This window comes from Leopardus geoffroyi, chromosome B4, assembly GCF_018350155.1.
Source record: "Leopardus geoffroyi isolate Oge1 chromosome B4, O.geoffroyi_Oge1_pat1.0, whole genome shotgun sequence".
NCBI lineage: Eukaryota > Metazoa > Chordata > Mammalia > Carnivora > Felidae > Leopardus > Leopardus geoffroyi.
This window is the reverse complement of record NC_059341.1, coordinates 139,422,654-139,439,170: the sequence shown is the minus strand read 5'-3', so window position 1 is coordinate 139,439,170 and position 16,517 is coordinate 139,422,654. Positions and strand designations below refer to the sequence as shown.

Sequence of the window (16,517 nt, the reverse complement as noted above, 5' to 3'; positions counted from 1 at the left end):
GGGGTCGCCACCCGCCGGGGACAGACGGACCACACAGGTGCGAAGGACCGAAGACCTGCCTCCTCGCGGGGCTGGGCTGGGCTCCCCGCGTCCAAATAGGTCACAGCCACCTGATGAGACACCCCGACCGCCCTGCAGGGAGAGGCAGGTGCAACGGGGATGCGGCCACGGCAGCCCCCGACACGTGCCGTGGCCCGGCCACGAGCCCCCCCGGAGAACACGTCCCGAAGAGCGACGGCTCCCCACGCCGACGGTGCTGCCGAGGCCGAGACCCAGGAAGAGCCTCCTCCACAGGCATCTGCTGGGGGCCGATGATCCCACTTCCCCCTTTTAGTCAACAGTTAAAGTCACAAAACAAGTCTGCTGAGCTGGGGCCCGAGCAAGACGGAACAGAGCGGTGGGGAGGCCCGCGCTCGCGGTCACCCTGACGGACGGGTATCTCGCCGCTCTTCACAGGACCAGCGCGTGGCCTCGCGCACCAGGACACTTGTGACAGAGAAGTGAGCCGGACACTGAGAACCGGGGACCCGGACAGTGAGAACAGCCCCGTTCAGGGAGTGAGTCCGAGGGGTGGGCGGGCGTCGCGGGGCACGTGTGAGCGGGTGAGGGGGGTTGGCGCCGAGGAGAACTGAGCCCTGTGGACTCAGGAAAAGCCACACTTGGCTCGAGTCCTGGAAAGGTCTTCCTGAGGCGCAGGAACGCGACCAATTCACCAAAATCGGAGGTGCGGCCTGGAGCCGGGGAAGAGCCAGGACCCCCCCCCCCCCGAGTGTGACCAGTGGCGGGAGTGCAGGCCCCCGCTGCCCCTCGCTGCCAGTCATGGTGAGACCCTCGCTGGCCTGGGGGGAGGGGGGGCCGGGGAAGACCCAGAGGCTTCCTTTCCTGTCCTGGCTGCCTCCCCAGACCTGGGGACACAGGGCTGAGCCCGAGCCCCCGAAATTCAGGCCAAGGTCAGCACGGCAGCCGGAGGCCCCAAGCGCAGACTGGCTTGCAGCAGGCTCTGTGTCCAGACGGCACACGGGCAGGCCGAGAGGCCCAAGGTCAGAAGACCCTCCCGCCTCGAGGGTGCCTGGCCACACCTCCTGCCTGGGTTGTTCGGGGCTCGCCGGATTTCACGAAGAACACGGGTTTGCGAGGGCCGGGGTCCACCTGCTCGGTGAGCGTTTGGAGTGCGCGAGGCCCTCCCGTGCGTCTAACCCCGCAGGGATCCGCCCGGCTCCGGGCAACTGCGCCCAGCACCCTCCAGCACCCGCCAGCCCCTCCGGGCCCCTCCTACTACTGAGGCCTGTTGGGAGAAGGTCCCGCACAGAAAGAGGACACGCCAACGCTACAGGGAGCGGTCCCTCCCAGCTCCCACGCAGACCCCCTCAGTCCCGGGGTGAAGCAGGGTGGCCCCCACACAGCTAAGTCTCCCCAAAGACTGAGGCCTCTGGACCCGCTGAATCTGGACACAGAACAGGCCCCATAAGGGGGGCCGTGCAGAGGGGAGAGGAGAGGGTGGTCTCTGCCCAGGTCCAGAGAGCCACTTCTGAGTCAGAGCCAGCAACAGGGGCCAGGCAGCAAGGGAAGGGGGCCAGGGAGGCAGGTGACAGGAGCACAGAGCCCCAGCTCCAGGGTTGCGGGAAGCCCAGCTGAGCCCCGCCCCCCCAGCCCTGCCGAGGCAGCCATGTGTCCCCGCTCACGGTAGCCAGCCAGGTTTATGGTTCCTAACTGGCCCCCTGACACCCTCCAATCCACCTCTAAACGGCACTCCTGCCGCCATCCTGCCTAAAAGTCGGCAGGGGCTTGCGATAAAATCCAACTACTCAGCGAATCCCTCCAAAGCGATGCCCCCCACTCCGCCTCGCCTGCTGTGTCTCACTGCTCTTCCCTCGGCTTTGCTCTTTGGGTCCAAGCCACAGGGATCTCCTTTCAGAGCTCGGCCCACGGTCTGACCCTGCCCCGGGACCTTTGCACATGCTGGTGCCCCCTCCCTGCCACTCAGTCTCAAGGCACCATTTCCCCTCCCAGAGCAACCTCCCCGACCGCTCCCCACACATTCAACGTGGCATTTTGTCACTTCCCTCATGGGTTTGCTCTAACAGGAACGTGGGCAACATGGGTTCTCCTCAGGGTGCTGGGAGGGGATTCCTCGAGGGGATGCAGGTCCACAGATAAAGGCTCAGCAAACGCGACCGCTAGAAACACACCACGTTTCTAAGTCTACACTCACGCGCAGGATCCCCTGGCTCGAGCCCACAGTCCCCGTCTGTCTACTGTCTGTGAAGGCCCAGGGCCCAGCCTGGCCCAAGGAGAAGCCAGGAAAGGCACGGTGAACGGACAGCAGGCGAGCAAGGACAGCCCAGCGAGCTCTCAGGCAGCACACCCAGCGGCGGGAGCAGACGTGCCAGCTGTAGGACGCACACACCGGGACCGGCCGGGAGCCCGACGGCGAGGACACCAGTGGTGGGGGAGGGGCCGCTGCCCTGGCACGACGCCTCCGGCACCCGAGGGACATCCGCACCCTGCGCAGCGGACCCGCCAGCCCCCACGCGTCAGGCCTCAGCCTTCCCCAGCCCTGCACCGGGGCTCCCGGGGACCCACCCTGAGGGCTCAGGAGGACTGGGAGTCCCCACCTGTGGTTTCCAGGCACACACGGCACCGGCTGGGAGGTACTCGGGCGACCGGGGACCCACAGCTTAGCACGTTATCGGCCCGGGAGCTCCGGCCGCCGCAGAGACTTCCACTCGGCCCCACACTAAGCCCAGCTGCCCAGAGAGACCACCTGCTCGCACACAACTTCCTCAGCAAACGCCCACTGTGCGCGTATTATGCACCAGGCTTCGTCAGAGGGAACACTGCTGTGATGAAGCAACCGCACCCCGGCCAGAGCAGGCATCAGGTGGCCCCTGTGAGCACATCTTCTGGGTATGCTGGCCCCAGGGGGCTGGCCTGGACACAGCTCCCCACTGGCCCTTGGGCCCCTTGGGAGGTGGGTCCTGACACAGGTAGGGCCCGGGGACCCTCTTCCAAGAGGGCGCCCGCACACCGGCAGTGGGAGAGCCCTGCCCTCCCGTGTGCCTACACAGCACTGCCCAGCCTCCTCCCAGGGCACTCGCTTCGGAGCAGTGTGGTCCACCCGCGGCGGGCCTGGTCTAAGCAGGTGCCCGGTCAAGACTCACTGGATAAGCCAGTGGATGAACCTCGGGGTGAGCCTCCACGGGGTCCTGTCCACCACGTGCTTACGGGCAGACAGCCCTGGACAGGGGTGAGGGCACCTCTCCCCCGGGGGAATGGCCACTGGCCAAGTCAGGTACCCCGGGGGCCACCTCACAAGTGCCCAGATTGGGGTGTTCTCGAGCTTTCCCATCCCAACACCCACACGCACCCCAAATACCTCTGTGTATCTCAGCTCCGTCTGAAGGTCAAGGCAGCTGTGGACGCCTCCCCCATCCACAGGCAGTCAGCCCCTCCTGCATCATTGGCAGGAAACCACACTTCACTTAACGTGGCCACCCCCGAGCTCCCTTCCCCAGGAGGCCAACCTGCGGAAGCTCAACACGTGGCTGGGTTCCACCACGTGGCAACAGTGGGCCAAGCCTACGTGGACACGTGTGGACACCCAGATTCCGCCCCATGAGCCGCTGGTGCGCTGAGCAAAAAAAGACACACTCACCGTCGCAGGTGGTTTCAGAGACGCGGGGCAGCCAAGAGCCAGGTCCTCTTAACACCCTCGGGGGTTAAGCCCCCTCGGCTCGGCCCTGCCCTGCCCTGCCCTGCCCTGCCCAGGATGGAGGCTTGGGACCTCAGCCCCGGACTGCCCCTCGGTCTCCTGGCCTCCCCGGGTCGGTGGCCCCCCTGCGGAACAGAGACGAACGCACCCCCAGCCCTCACCCCCGCGCCACAAACCTCCCCCCCTCCCCCAGCCAGTGCGGGGCAGCGGCTCACAGATTCACACCCTAGGACGCAGCCAGGCAAATCTGCCCGTCCCCCTTCCCGGAAAAGAGAACGCCACCTCTTCAGCGCCTCCTCTCCCGGCGGCACAGAGACGTCTGGATAAATAAACCCAACTGGCATTTGGGGCCATCTCCCTCCCGTTCTCTGAGCGAACAGCTCTCTGCAAGGCCACGCGGCTCTCTCCCCGAGCCTGAAATACCGACCAGACCCAGGGAGGGTGGGTGTTCCGGCCTGTCCCCCCAGCTGGTGACATATTCAGGTCAATCACAGTGCACGGGGCACAGGACACAGCAGCACAACCCTACCCGCCCCCCGCCACCCCCCCCCCCCACGGCCATCGATTTCTCCCTCCTCCCTTCCCGCTGAGTGGCAACTGCTGAGCCGGTCTCACTCCACCCAGCCTCCCCTCGGGGCCGCCGCTGACCCCAACGCCCTCTGACCTCAGAGCCCAGACCACAGTCTTTCCAGCAGCGACCAGCCTTCCTTCTGCAGAGCCCGGGCCCCGGGCCTGGACACTCGGCTGCCAGAGCGTGGGGCTCCCGGGTCTCAGCACGGGACCACCTCACGTTGACTCCATCGTCCCATCTCCCCTGACCCTCTGTCTCCCTCTCGCGGGAGTTGCTGTAGTTAATCAGACTGGGCACACCGGGTAACCAGGATGGCCCCCTCTCGGATCCTTAACTCAGTTACAAGTCCCTTGGGCCACGAAGGTGACACGGTGGCAGGTTCTGGTGATGAGGGCGCAGACACTTTTGGGGGCCAGGATTCCGCCCCACATTCCTTCCTGAGACAAGACTGCGTCCAAGGAGGCCCTACTGGGCCCCGGGAGGGAGGGACGGGTCCCTCCTTCCACCTGCCCCACGGGAATCCACAGGTCACAAAACACAGAACGGACCCCTTTCCTGGGTCAAATGGCCCTCAGGAGATGCAGGGGCCCCAGCAGCCCCCTCCTCCCACCCATCTCCTCCCCACCTCTCTCTGGGCCCCACCTGAAGCAGGATTCGAAAAGTGCCCCACCAGCCCTGACCACGAGAGCTCTGACTCTCTGAAGTCCCGTTGTGAGAAGTACCAGCACAGAGGACATCCAGTCGCCCACACTTCCACAAGCCCATGCCCTACACGCGCCATTTTGGTGAAGCATGCTCTCAGGCTGTTCGGAGCCCCTCTCTGCCTCTTCGTGGGGGGCAGGCTGCACCCGGCCTGCCTCACGGGCCGTGGGAGCCACTCTTGCAGGGGGCCAGATGCCCATCAGTCCACAGGCACCAGCGGCTAAGTTACAGGCGGGGTCCCCAGGAGCGGGAGCCACACCCTGGCACATCAGACCACCAAGTCAGGGCCCTGCGGGGCAGGAAAGGCGGCCGCGTTAGAGACCACCGGGCCCGCCAGGGTCACACAGTGAGGTCCCCAGCACAGTGATTCGCTCCCTTCCAAGGACTGGTGTGGCCACGGGGGTGCCGCAGCAGAGCGCTGGGGGCAGCCGGAAGCCTGGGGGAGACTGTGGGAGCCCAAATGCCTGCCTGAGGAGGGAGTCTGAATCCCCAGACCTTCTAGGACCTTCTAGGACTGGGAGTCTGCCCCAGAATTCGTGAATTCCCTCCCTGCACGGCTGTCCAATGGGGCCCCCATGAGAGCGGCGGGCACATGGCATGATGCCACCCACTCCCGTGACAGCCGTTGGGCAGCAGACTCAGGGCAGGGGGAGGCCCGGGGATGTGGTGAGCCCTGAGGGACGCTCGGACTTTCTAAGCCTTGGCTCCCTCGTCCCAAATGCCCCCTTCTTGCAGCGGCAGGGTCCACACAAGCCAGGTCCTGCTCTAGTGGGGGCGTTCGGGGCCCCTTACAGAGACTGCTGACCGCTGCTTGCCAAGGGACAAGGCAAAATGAGCCACAGACGTGGAGCCCGGAAAACAGCAGGGTGTGGTAAGGCACTCCGTGCAGGGCTCGCGCACAGGGTCCAGCAGGCGCCTCCCCCCCCCCGACCCCGAGCCTGAGAGGCGGGCAGGGTCGGCAAGCTGACCGGGGACTCCGGGCACCTCCTCCACTGCCAGCCCACGGCCACCCAGACTCGGAGGGACAGAGAGAGGACGCCCTGGGCCATGCCCACCACACACCCCGACAGCGTGGGCCACGGCCCAACCCAGCACCCCAGCCTCCAGGGGAGTCACTGGGAGGAAGGAACCAGCTTCCAGGCTATTTTTAAGTGTGTGAAAGTAGAACTCTCAAGCAGGAGTCCTCCTGGCACAGAATTCGACAGCCCCAGCCACAGCCAGAAATAAAAATCAAGTGATAATCCTTAAATAAAACTCCTTCCCACCGGCCGGGCCTGCAAACACAGAGACCGCTGGGAAAGCTGCTCCCGCTGGCCATGTGGGAGGCAGCACACCTGGGGGCCCCAGGCTCCGCCCCCACCCTTCCTCCTGCCCTGCAGCCTGCACCCTCCCCACCCACAGCCTGCCGGCCCAACTCGCCCGCTGGCCATCGCCTCGGACCTTTCTAGAAGGCAGAACCACGTGCTCCCCACGGTGACCAGGTATCAGGCTCTAAGCCGAGGGCACGCCGCTACGTTTAATGACCAGCAAAAAAGCGCCCACGACAACTCCCTTCCCCCTCAGCTTCTCCCGGAGAAACACCGTTCGGGATGGGCAACTTCCGTCCGCGCAATGTCTCTGACGTGGACTTCGCTTACTGTGGTGCCACCAACCTCCAAGAACGAGCTTTCAACGACCGTGCTGTCTGGCCCTCAGGGGGCGGCACCTGCCGTGCTGGGCTGCTTAGACACCAGCCTACCGCAGGGTTAGGTCCCTCTTGGGAAACCAGCTGGGGTTTTGGGGTAACAAGCAGCGGGTTAACATTCTTTCCGTGTAAAATAATGAGAAATAGGATCTCATCCAGGGTTTTGACCCAGAACAGCTGTCTTTCAGGAACCGACAGCCCCTCAGCACAGATGACGTGGCTTCACGGGGCCGCCCGAGGTCTGGGCTCTGGGGCCCCGGACCCAGAAACAGAAAATGTGTGTGTGCCCATCCCTGGTCCCTCTCTCTTTCCCACCAGCACTTAGTGCCCCGCAGCTGAGCCCGCCATGCCCAGCCCTTCCCCACAGCAATGAGCTATTTTCTAAGCACCTGCACCCTGCACAGCTCTGGGGTCGGGGCCGCCGGGACTCTGCCCCCAACAAGGCAAGACCAGGCCCTGAGTCTCCGAGTGGGTGAGCTCACCAGGGAGCAAACGTGACACATATAAAACACATGCTTAAGGACCAAACACCAGACGGGGTGAGAGCAGGGAAGGGCGGATCTGGAGGACCTGAGCTGTGGTAGGTGCCCGCTGGGACCTGGAAGGATGTGCAGAAGCGTGGCCGGTGGAAGGAACAGTCTGTCTGTCCACTCATCCATCCACCCGCCTACCCACAGACCCACACGTCCATCCATCTATCCGCTCACCCACTCACCCTCCAGCCATCTACCCATTCACCCACTCACCCACTCATCGGCCCATCCATCCATCCACCCACCTACCCACTGACTCATCCATCCACTCACCCACCCACCCACTCACCTACCCATTGACTCATGCATCCATAGACTCATCCGTTCAAATACGCACTGAGCACCCACAACCACTAGACCACGAGCCTAAGCTGTGGGGATACGTAGATACGGCGCCGGCCACCTTCACTCTGTCACACGAGAATCCGGCTCAGTAGAGGAGGCGCGACGTGAAGTTCCACATGGAGCTGGAAGAAAGTTGGGGCCAGCCCACGTCACAGGGCGGCCCGCTGGACCAGTGTGGCCTCGTCCGTGGGGGTCTCGGCAGGAGGGGACCAGCCGGGGGCGGCAGAGGGCGGGGAAGGCAAGGTGCCGTCCCCACGCGGGAGCTCAGGCATGCCAGCGTAGCGGGATCCCATCCTCCGGCTCCTCACCGCCCAGGGAGCGGGTGAGGTGTTCAGTGGGTGAATGCGGGGCGTCAACGAGAAAGCTCCCAGAGCTCGCGTGGCTCCTGACGAAACACATCCCACGGAGCTCGGTTCTGTCCTCTTCCAAAGTGCCCGTCAGAGGACAATGCCAGACCCTGGACAGAGCCGTCAAAATACCACACGGGCAGGCCCGCTGGAGCTTGCTCCCTGACCTCGCCCCCCACCCAAGAGTCCCGTAGCCCTGGGTCCCACGGGGCGAGCCCAGCACCGGCAGGCTCCGGGGGTGGCTCCTCTGAAGTAGGAACTGGGCAGGCGGGGCGCTCAGCCGGGCACTGAGACGGCCCTGCCTGGGGCGGGGTGAGCTGGGCTCTGTGCTCGTCGAGGAGTCGGGGCCCAACATCCACAATGGATAATGGAAGGGCAGATTCTCACCAGGAGTAGAAGGGATCCGGATCTGCCTTCCTCTTCGCTGAACAGCACCGATTTAACGGCAGGAGCAGAGTCAAACCAACAAACAAAACGCCAGACTCCCAGATGGACATCTGCGGGCCCACATCCACCACCACGTGGCCAACCCCACACCTAGCCCTGCAGCCAGTGGGCCTGGAATGGGGCCTCACCTTGTCTGGACAATTCCCGCCCCCCTCCAAACCGTAAGCAGGCAGCAGGCAGCTCCCAAAGCCCCTGCTGGCAGAGGACTTTGTGGGAGAGAAAGCACTCGCTTGCCCTCAACCACCCAACTGGCCGCTCAGAAACTTCCCTTCCCTCCAGGGCCCTTCCTTGAAGTCTAGGCATCAGAGAGAGATGCTCCAGGCCACGGGAGTGAAACCCTCTCGGGCGGGAAACAGACAGCCACACTGACCCGCCGTGGCTCCGGAGCAGGAAGGGGCGCACCGGGGCTCCGGTGCACAGCCTCCGTCCTCTGCACAGCCACACTCTGCATGAGCTAACTGCCGTCTGCCCATCTGCGTCCGCCGGGAACCTACATGCATCTGGCCTTGGGTGGGTGTCGGTGGCCCAGTGAGCACGGTCCCTACGCCGTGGGGGCTCAAGACCCCAGGGTGGGCCCCCCAGGGAGGATTCCACAGGCCTTCGCATCAACACAGAACCCGTGCGCGGGTCAGGGAGGTTCAGGCTTCGCCTGGCAACCAGGAAACCCCCAGACCCCGGAGGCCCCATGAGCATTTCCTCCAAGAGCCAAATTCCACCCCAAGTCCCTTTCGGAGAGAATCTCCTTTCCCAGGGCCCACACCCAGCAGGAGGTGGAGAAAGGCACAGAAACTGTGGACCACTTACTGTGTGCTCGTGCTTAAAAAGCAGTAACAACCGAAATGCATTTCGGGCTAAATGCAAATGCACGATGCTTTTAACTTACTTATGCACTTCTTTAACAAATTTAGGCTCCTGCCTCCAGTCACGAGCCGGGACGCATTTCCAACTCACAGTCTCCACCCTACGTCATTTTCTCTCAGGAACATTTGTACTGTTCAATATTTCATAACCAAGAAAGCCGCTGCACACTCGGGCTATTTCCTCCTCCCCACAAAGAACAATAGTCTGCTTTCTGGAAGAAAGTACTACAGATAATTGAATGGAGTTTTAACACCGGCCACTTAGGCGTTTTGCAGAGGGGGAGCTGAGGCCGTGAACGGGTGAACGTCCGCAGCCGGCCGTTACCCGGCGGCCGACTCGAGGACTAGAAGCATGGGTGCCGACTGCAGACCCAAGCTCCCCTGAGCCCACGTCAGCACCCCTCCTGCGGGACCGGGGCACAGAGGCCGGTCCAGCAGCAACCCAAAGCACCCTGTGGGTCTCAAGGATGCTGTATATCCTCTCGTGCACGCTCTGCTCCCCCAGCTACTGAGTGGGAAGAAAGAGCGGAGGAAGAGATGGGCTCTCCTGTGCAGATTCCAACCCGACCGAGTTTTTCTGCAATTAATTCCTCCACCCACACGACCCAGGACGTTGTGCCAGATGCTCAACAGGGGCGGCCAAAGGACCACCTGAAACTATGAACCTGGCCGGAGGAAAGGAACTCGCCACCCAGGGCACAGGCGGTTAAACCCCGCCAAAGCCACACAGCAGGTGTAATGCAGGACAGGGACGCTGTCTAGGTACCATTCTGGAGGGACCTCCGGGAGGCAATGGAAATGGGAGAAAGTGAGACCGGGATAACATTCATCCAAGGAGGAAGTTAAGAACGTACGTGTTTGTTTCTACAAAAGAGTCAGTGGAATCATAAGCCGTAAAATCAAAAGACACTGGTTATCTACAGAGGAGAAGAAGGAAGGGGGTGTGCACAGGAAGAGAAACCGATTTCTCTGAATATGCCTGGACTGTGCAACCATGCAAGCAATTGTAGACAACTGCAAAAAGAAGTTTGGTTCTAACGAGAACTCTTTACAATACGTGTCACGGGACAAAAGGACACAGCATCACACCTGTGACACTCTTCACCTGAATCTCATCCTGAGGGAACATCAGACAAACCCAAACTGAGGGACGTGCACTCTTCAAGAACGCCAACACCAGGAAACACGAAGGCAGGCCGAACCGCTCCAGGAGACGGACCGAAGAGACGGGACGCCTGAACGGAACGTGTGACCGGGGACCCTCCTCTGCTAAAAATTACAGGACAGCACACTGTGACAAACAGTGAGGCTGCAGTAAGGCCTTCGGTTAGATGATCGTGTGGAGTGGACGTTAACTTCTGGAGGTCGGTAACGGTACTGGTTCGGCAGGTAAGAGAGTACCTGCTTTCGGGAAACACACAGGAGAGCTCCAGAACATCGTCTGCAGAGGACCACAGCAGGTGGATGGGAGGAAGGACAGGTGGGTGCACGGATGGGCAGATGGACGGATGGCTGGGAACAGGACAGACAGGCCGACAAGCACGACAACCTGGCTGAGAAGACTACAGGGACCCTTCGTGTTATTCTCGTGACCTTCCTGCCAATCGGGAATCGGGTCAAAATAAAAAGTGAACGGAAAACAAGAGTCATCTCTAAAACTCTAAATCAGTCACGAGAACTAGGATTTTAGCCCGAGAGATCAGAGAACAGTCTGACGAGGGCGAGTAAAGACCCTGGGACGTGAGAACAGGGTCTCGATGGGAAAAACCGCGCACCAGCACTCGTGGCAGCCAAATGCGGAGGCAACGCAGGCGCCTGTCAACAGATGGACACACAGACACAATGTGGTCCAGTCACACGGCTGAACGGCACTCAGCCTTGCAAAGGAAGGGAGTGCTGCCACGTGCTGCCACACGGCCACGCGGATGAACCTGAGGACATCGCGCCCGAACCCAAAACACAAACACTGTAGGTTCCACTTGCATGAGGTCCCTGCAGAAGCCAAACCCCCAGAGACGGACGGAAGGACGCTGGCTGCCGGGGCTGGGGGAGGGGCACGGGGACTTGAGGTTTAATGGGCACAGGGTTTCAGTTTCACAAGCTGACCACATGGTGACGGCCGTGTGATACCATGAACGTGTCAACACCACGAGCGGTGCACGTCAAACGGTCACGATGGCAAATCTTGTGTTATGTATATTTTATCACCATTTTTTTTTTAAGGAAAAAAACGAAAACCCCAGGTATTGGATGTGAATTCGAATGATCTGTGTGAACTCAGGACACCCTATCTCTGCCCACTGGAAACATCTAGAAACAGTGACAGCAGCGAGTATGCCAGAAGGCTTACTTAGCTTCTAAACGCCACTCTCGACCGAAAGGAATCAGGAGAAATGGCTAATTCCAGGACGGGGGCAAGAGATGATGAAGAGCCTGGAGCATCCGTCACACCAGAGAGCTCACGGAAGAGTGACTGACGTCGAAAGGACTCAGAAGCAAAACCGAAGCACCACCCAAGGCCCAGAGGTGGGTCTATCTGGGCACCGACGGGTAGCAGCGATTCAGACACGTCAGCTGTGTTTAAGGCCATGATCGCATGAGGACAGCAAAAAACCCACAAAAGCCCAACACCCTCGATGGTCACCTTAGGGAGATGCTCTAAGTAGGGAATCAGCTCATTACTCTGAAAACCAGACAATAAAGGAAAAAAGTTCAAGCATGTATCCTGCCTCTGCTTATATGAAGCATCGCCGGGAGCAACCAAGTAGTTAGGTTTTCAGAACCACGTCGGTGAGTGAATGGAGGACGACTGGAGGGGTCGGGAATGACCATTCCGGAACGTCCAGGGCACGGCGGATGGAAGCCATGACAGCCAAGGGCGGAAACCACCTCAGGGAAGCCGCCACCGAGGGAGTCCTCCCAGAGAGCGCCCCGTGTTGAGTCCACGGGGACGCCCTGAGCAAGGTCCAGGGCGGAGGCCCCACCAGAGCTGGCCTGGTTTCCTCCACGAAGAGCAGAGACGCAGACAACTGGCAACACAGGAGCCTGGAGAGATGCGCCAGCCACTCCACGCGGGGCCTGGGTGCCGTTCTCGGAGTTGCGGAAAAACCGGCAGAGAGTCGGGGAAATCTGAGCTTGGGACGGGGGGTCTGACGACATGAAAAGTAACCTGATGTTTTCAGTTGTGAGTATCAGGCTCACGGCTTTCGTTTTTAAAACACGACGAGCTGCCTGCTGAAAATACAGACGAAGGATGGGAGGCTGGCGGGAACCCGCCTGCCGCGGCCACCTCTCTCTCTGGAGCTGACGGTGAGCGCGTGAGATGCTCTACCTCTGTGTCTGTCTGAAATGTTCCTAGTTCAAAACGAGTGCCCACAGCTGCCACCCCCACAGCTATCGAAACTGACGTGGATGCTTTCGCGACGTGAGCTACCCAAGAGTAAACCAGAAGCTCTTTTGGCAAAACACTGAGGCCGGACCCGAGGGCTCCCCACCACGGCTCAGACACCAGCTGTCACGTGCAGGCGAGGGCCCCCACGTGGCTGCAGAGCAGGGGCGCCCACGGCTAGAGCTCAGTGGACACTCAGTGTGTGGAGCCCGAGGGAGAGGTGTCCGTGGGCCGGCAAGGGCACAGCCGCTGGGTCCGGAGCACGGAAGGAGACAGGAAGGGAGGGGACCTGCCCGCGGACCCTTCCTCCTGGACCCGGTGGCTCCTGGCCAAGAGGCCGCGCCTTCCTCCCTGTGTCGTCCCGGCAGCTGTAGCTGCCGCCGCGGCATCAGCCGTGGAGGCTCCACGTGGCGCAGCGGGGTCACACGCGTGGGCGCCGGGGCGAGTCTGCCTGCTTCCGACCCCTCGCCGGTGAGAGGGCTTCCCCGGGGAAGGTCACCCTCCCCAGCCCTGCGGTTCCCGTCTGCAGAGCAGGGAGACAGAGGGAGGCGGGACGTCCAATGAGATCGTGTGTGTGAGGACCCGGGAGACGCCTCCGCAGCAGTTTCTACCACTGCCACGCAAGAGGCCACGGCTCGCGGCAGCGGGGAGGTGTGGTTAAGCTCGCCGATGGCCCAGATCCCAAGGCGTGCGGCCACCTGACGACGAAATCCTCGGGCTCCCCCTCCCTCTGCGATGCGACAGCAAACAGACCAGAGTGGACAGTCTCAGTCTCTTCGCCACGCTCTGACCCGTTCTGAGCTAAGTGCTGGAAATAATGCACCAGATTCCCTGAAAGCATCCGACTCTCCAGGGAGCCTTTTATCCCTTCCCGGTGGCGTCCCCCTCACCCCGGAGCAACAACATCGCAGCTGCGCGGACAAGAGCTCGGGTCTTAGTGGAGCAGCAGAGGGAGCCTCAGGAAGCCCCTGCCCCCGGGGCCAGGCCCGTCCCCACCACGACCGAGCCCAGGGACAGCGGTCACGGGGCTTCCCCAGCCCAAACAGCCTGTGCGCTTCTGCGGGACGGCATCCTCCCATCCCCCCACCGGTACTCACGTAAGAAGTGCTTTTCCAATAAGGCGATCTCCAGGTGACCTTTGATCTCATTTAATCGGTCAAACTCTGTCCGGTTAAAGTCCTGGACTCCTGCAGCCATGATGAGGGTCCCTGGACCAGCCTACGAGAGATACACCGAGACTCAGAGGAGCCGCCTCGAGGCGTCCCGCGTGCACGTCAACTGGTTCTCCGAGGGGTGCCCTGAGGACCCCTCATCTGCAAGAGCCAGGCCCACAGAGCCCCCGGGAAGACAAGGAGGGCCTCTGCCATGAAGCGGGTATCCCTTCACCTCAGCTTCACCTGCCGGTGGAAGGGACATCTTCAGCTGCTGGTGGAGCCCAGGCGAGGTCAGCTTTTAGAAAGGATTTAAAAAAAAAAAAAAAAAAAAAAAAAAAAACCCACGATGCTAAGCCTCTTGACGGCCACAGCACTCGGGCTGCAGAGGGAAGGAAACCACAGAAACCCAGGCCGGCCAGCGCAGCACCCTCCGGGGAGGCGGGTGAGCCCAGCCACGAGATCTGTCCCCCTCGCGCCCCAGAGCTAGAGTGACAGGACTCCGGGCCGGCGGGGTGGGCACGTCCACGCGCCAGGCTGCGTAAATCTGCAAGAATGGCGGCTCCCCGAGGCGAGCGAACTCCAGACCGGGGCCTGTCCCGTTCCACGGAGGGCTAATTAAAACCACCGCCTGACGTCCCCAGGGGTGCAGGGCAGGCTCCGGTTACAGATGACCGCGGCCCGCTGCCACTCGCCCAGGGGCCTGGCACGGTGGCTGCTCGCCTCCTGCTGACGGGAGGGGAAGGGGAGCAGGGCAGGCCAGCACAGCCAGGCCCCCACCCACCGGGCGCACAAGGAGCGCTCGGCTCACACACTGGACCCTTCCACGGTCGCCCCCACAGCTGCATCCTGACGCTGACCTGGCCAGAAGCAGCAGCCGTGCGTCCCCCGCGATGCGATGGGGGGAAGGATCGGACTCTGGTCCTGGTCTCTGTGAGCCCCCTCCAGGCTGGGGGAGGGTGGAAGGGGACCCACAGCCCGGACAGGGCTCGACAGGCCTCGTGACCCCTCCTCCATAGACACAAGCTGCCTGCTCCAGGCCACACCCCAGCAAGGAGATGCTGATGGTGGGAGGCCAACGGGTCCCGTGGCTGCCCTGACACTTGACCTGTCGGGACTTTCTTGCTTCTGGGGCGTGAGTCCCCCTGCTGACCTGCACCCCCCACAGCCTGGCAGCAGTGGACACGGGCACTGGGGATACTTCCAGCTGCCCTACCACGAGGAAGAAGGCGCATGCCTGACCCGCTTACCCTGCAAACGAGCTCGTCCCTCCCCTGCCCGCCCCTCCCCCGCCCCCACCTCCATGACGGCCAAGGCAGCGGCCACACAGCGGACGGCAGAGGCTGGCCAGGAGAGGCGGCTCCGCACCGACGAACGCTCGACTGCATCCTATCCGCCAACTCCTCCCCAAAAGCGAGCAGGATGACCCCCAGTTTATGGGGCCATGTCTGAAATGCTGTGATGCAGGTCAGGCTCTAGGATGCTGGAGTCGAGGCCGTCTGGAACTTGCCCTTGTGCTTCCAGAATCCCTACAGGGCCCCCTCGGGTCTAGGAGAGCCAGGGCCCCTCAGGGTGTGGGGCAGACTGAGCCGAAGCCCAGTGGACGGCAGGAATAGGGAGGAGTGGCTCCGGGGAGCCGAGCGGCTGGCCGGGAGCACCGATGGGGACGGTGGGCCGCAGGTCTGAGCCCCTCTGCGAGCCCCTTCAGCTGACCCCTTCTCGGACCCCGCCCCCCCCCCCCCCGCCCACGCCCTTGCCCTCAATCACCACGTCCACTTGTCTCCTCTGCCCGGGACACGGAGCGAGAGCAGCCAGTCACAAAAGGGCAGGTGCTATAGGCTTCTCTCACGTGACGTCCCTGGAGGAGTCGCGCACAGAGACAGAGTGGGTGGGTGGGCGCCAGGGGCTGGGGCACGGGTGGGGACAGGGCTTCAGTGTGGAGAGACGATGGCGGTTCTGGAGGCGGACGGGGGGTGACACGCTCAATGCCGGCGAACAGAACACCCGACCGCGGCTAAAATGGGGAGTTCTACGTTAAGTATGTTTTACCACAGTAAGAAATGTCAAGTGAAGAGAACAAAGTCTAAGCACGGAGGTGTCCAGCCTCCCTCACAGCAAGAGCCGCGCCATCAGAGCCCTACTCTTCACCCGTCAGGCCGGCAGAGCAGAAAGCCTGAGGACGCCCCGAGCCGGTGACAGGCGTGGGACATGGGCCCTCTCAGGCGGCCGTGGGAACCAACTGTACCCCGCAGGAGGGCGGCCTGGTCACAGCCACCGGGACGACGGATGCCGTGGACCCAGCACGCCCAGCTGGGGGACACGGGGTCACGGGTCACGGGTTGCTTCAGTGGGGAGAGCTTCACGTGTCGATGGCACAACCCTCGTGGGAGCCCAAGCCCAGCGCCCCCGCCACGGACAGAGTCCCGGTCGGCTGTCTGTTCACACAGCCCCCGTGCCCGCCACCCCTCAGACCTCCCCGCACCCTCAGACGTGACCTCAAAGCAGGGCATGGGCACGGCACCATCGGCCGCCACCCCCACACAGGGGCCATGGTCTAGGGTGAGTGCGGGTCTCTCTGCAGACAGCACCCAGGGCAAGGCGGCTGCCGCTAAGCCCCAGCAGGATGGACAGACGGACAGAGCACGGAGCCAGAAGAGTGCTCTGCAGAATCCCTGTCACACCCCAGGGTGAGCTCAGACCCGCGCGTGGGGACTCATGCTCCCGAAGTGCCCCCGGCACACTCGACCCAAAGACCACCGTCGGAGCCGTGGCTCCCG

The 16,517-nt window shown here is 62.5% G+C and overlaps 1 protein-coding gene and 1 long non-coding RNA gene across 7 annotated transcripts in view; both read right to left on the bottom strand.

Moving 5' to 3' along the window:
- The window catches only part of GRAMD4 (GRAM domain containing 4), a 74,826-nt gene that overhangs the window by 22,848 nt on the left and 35,461 nt on the right, over positions 1-16,517 (bottom strand). For all 6 annotated transcript variants that reach the window (XM_045464518.1, XM_045464521.1, XM_045464520.1 and 3 more), the window contains one exon: positions 13,687-13,807. In XM_045464518.1, coding sequence (XP_045320474.1) covers positions 13,687-13,807 — 121 coding nt within the window. The remainder of the gene's footprint in view (positions 1-13,686; positions 13,808-16,517) is intronic.
- Positions 1,134-10,743, bottom strand: LOC123590893. Its single transcript, XR_006709020.1, has 2 exons — positions 8,282-10,743; positions 1,134-8,004 (listed from the first exon to the last, which is right to left on the bottom strand). It is a non-coding gene; the product is annotated as an uncharacterized LOC123590893 (long non-coding RNA).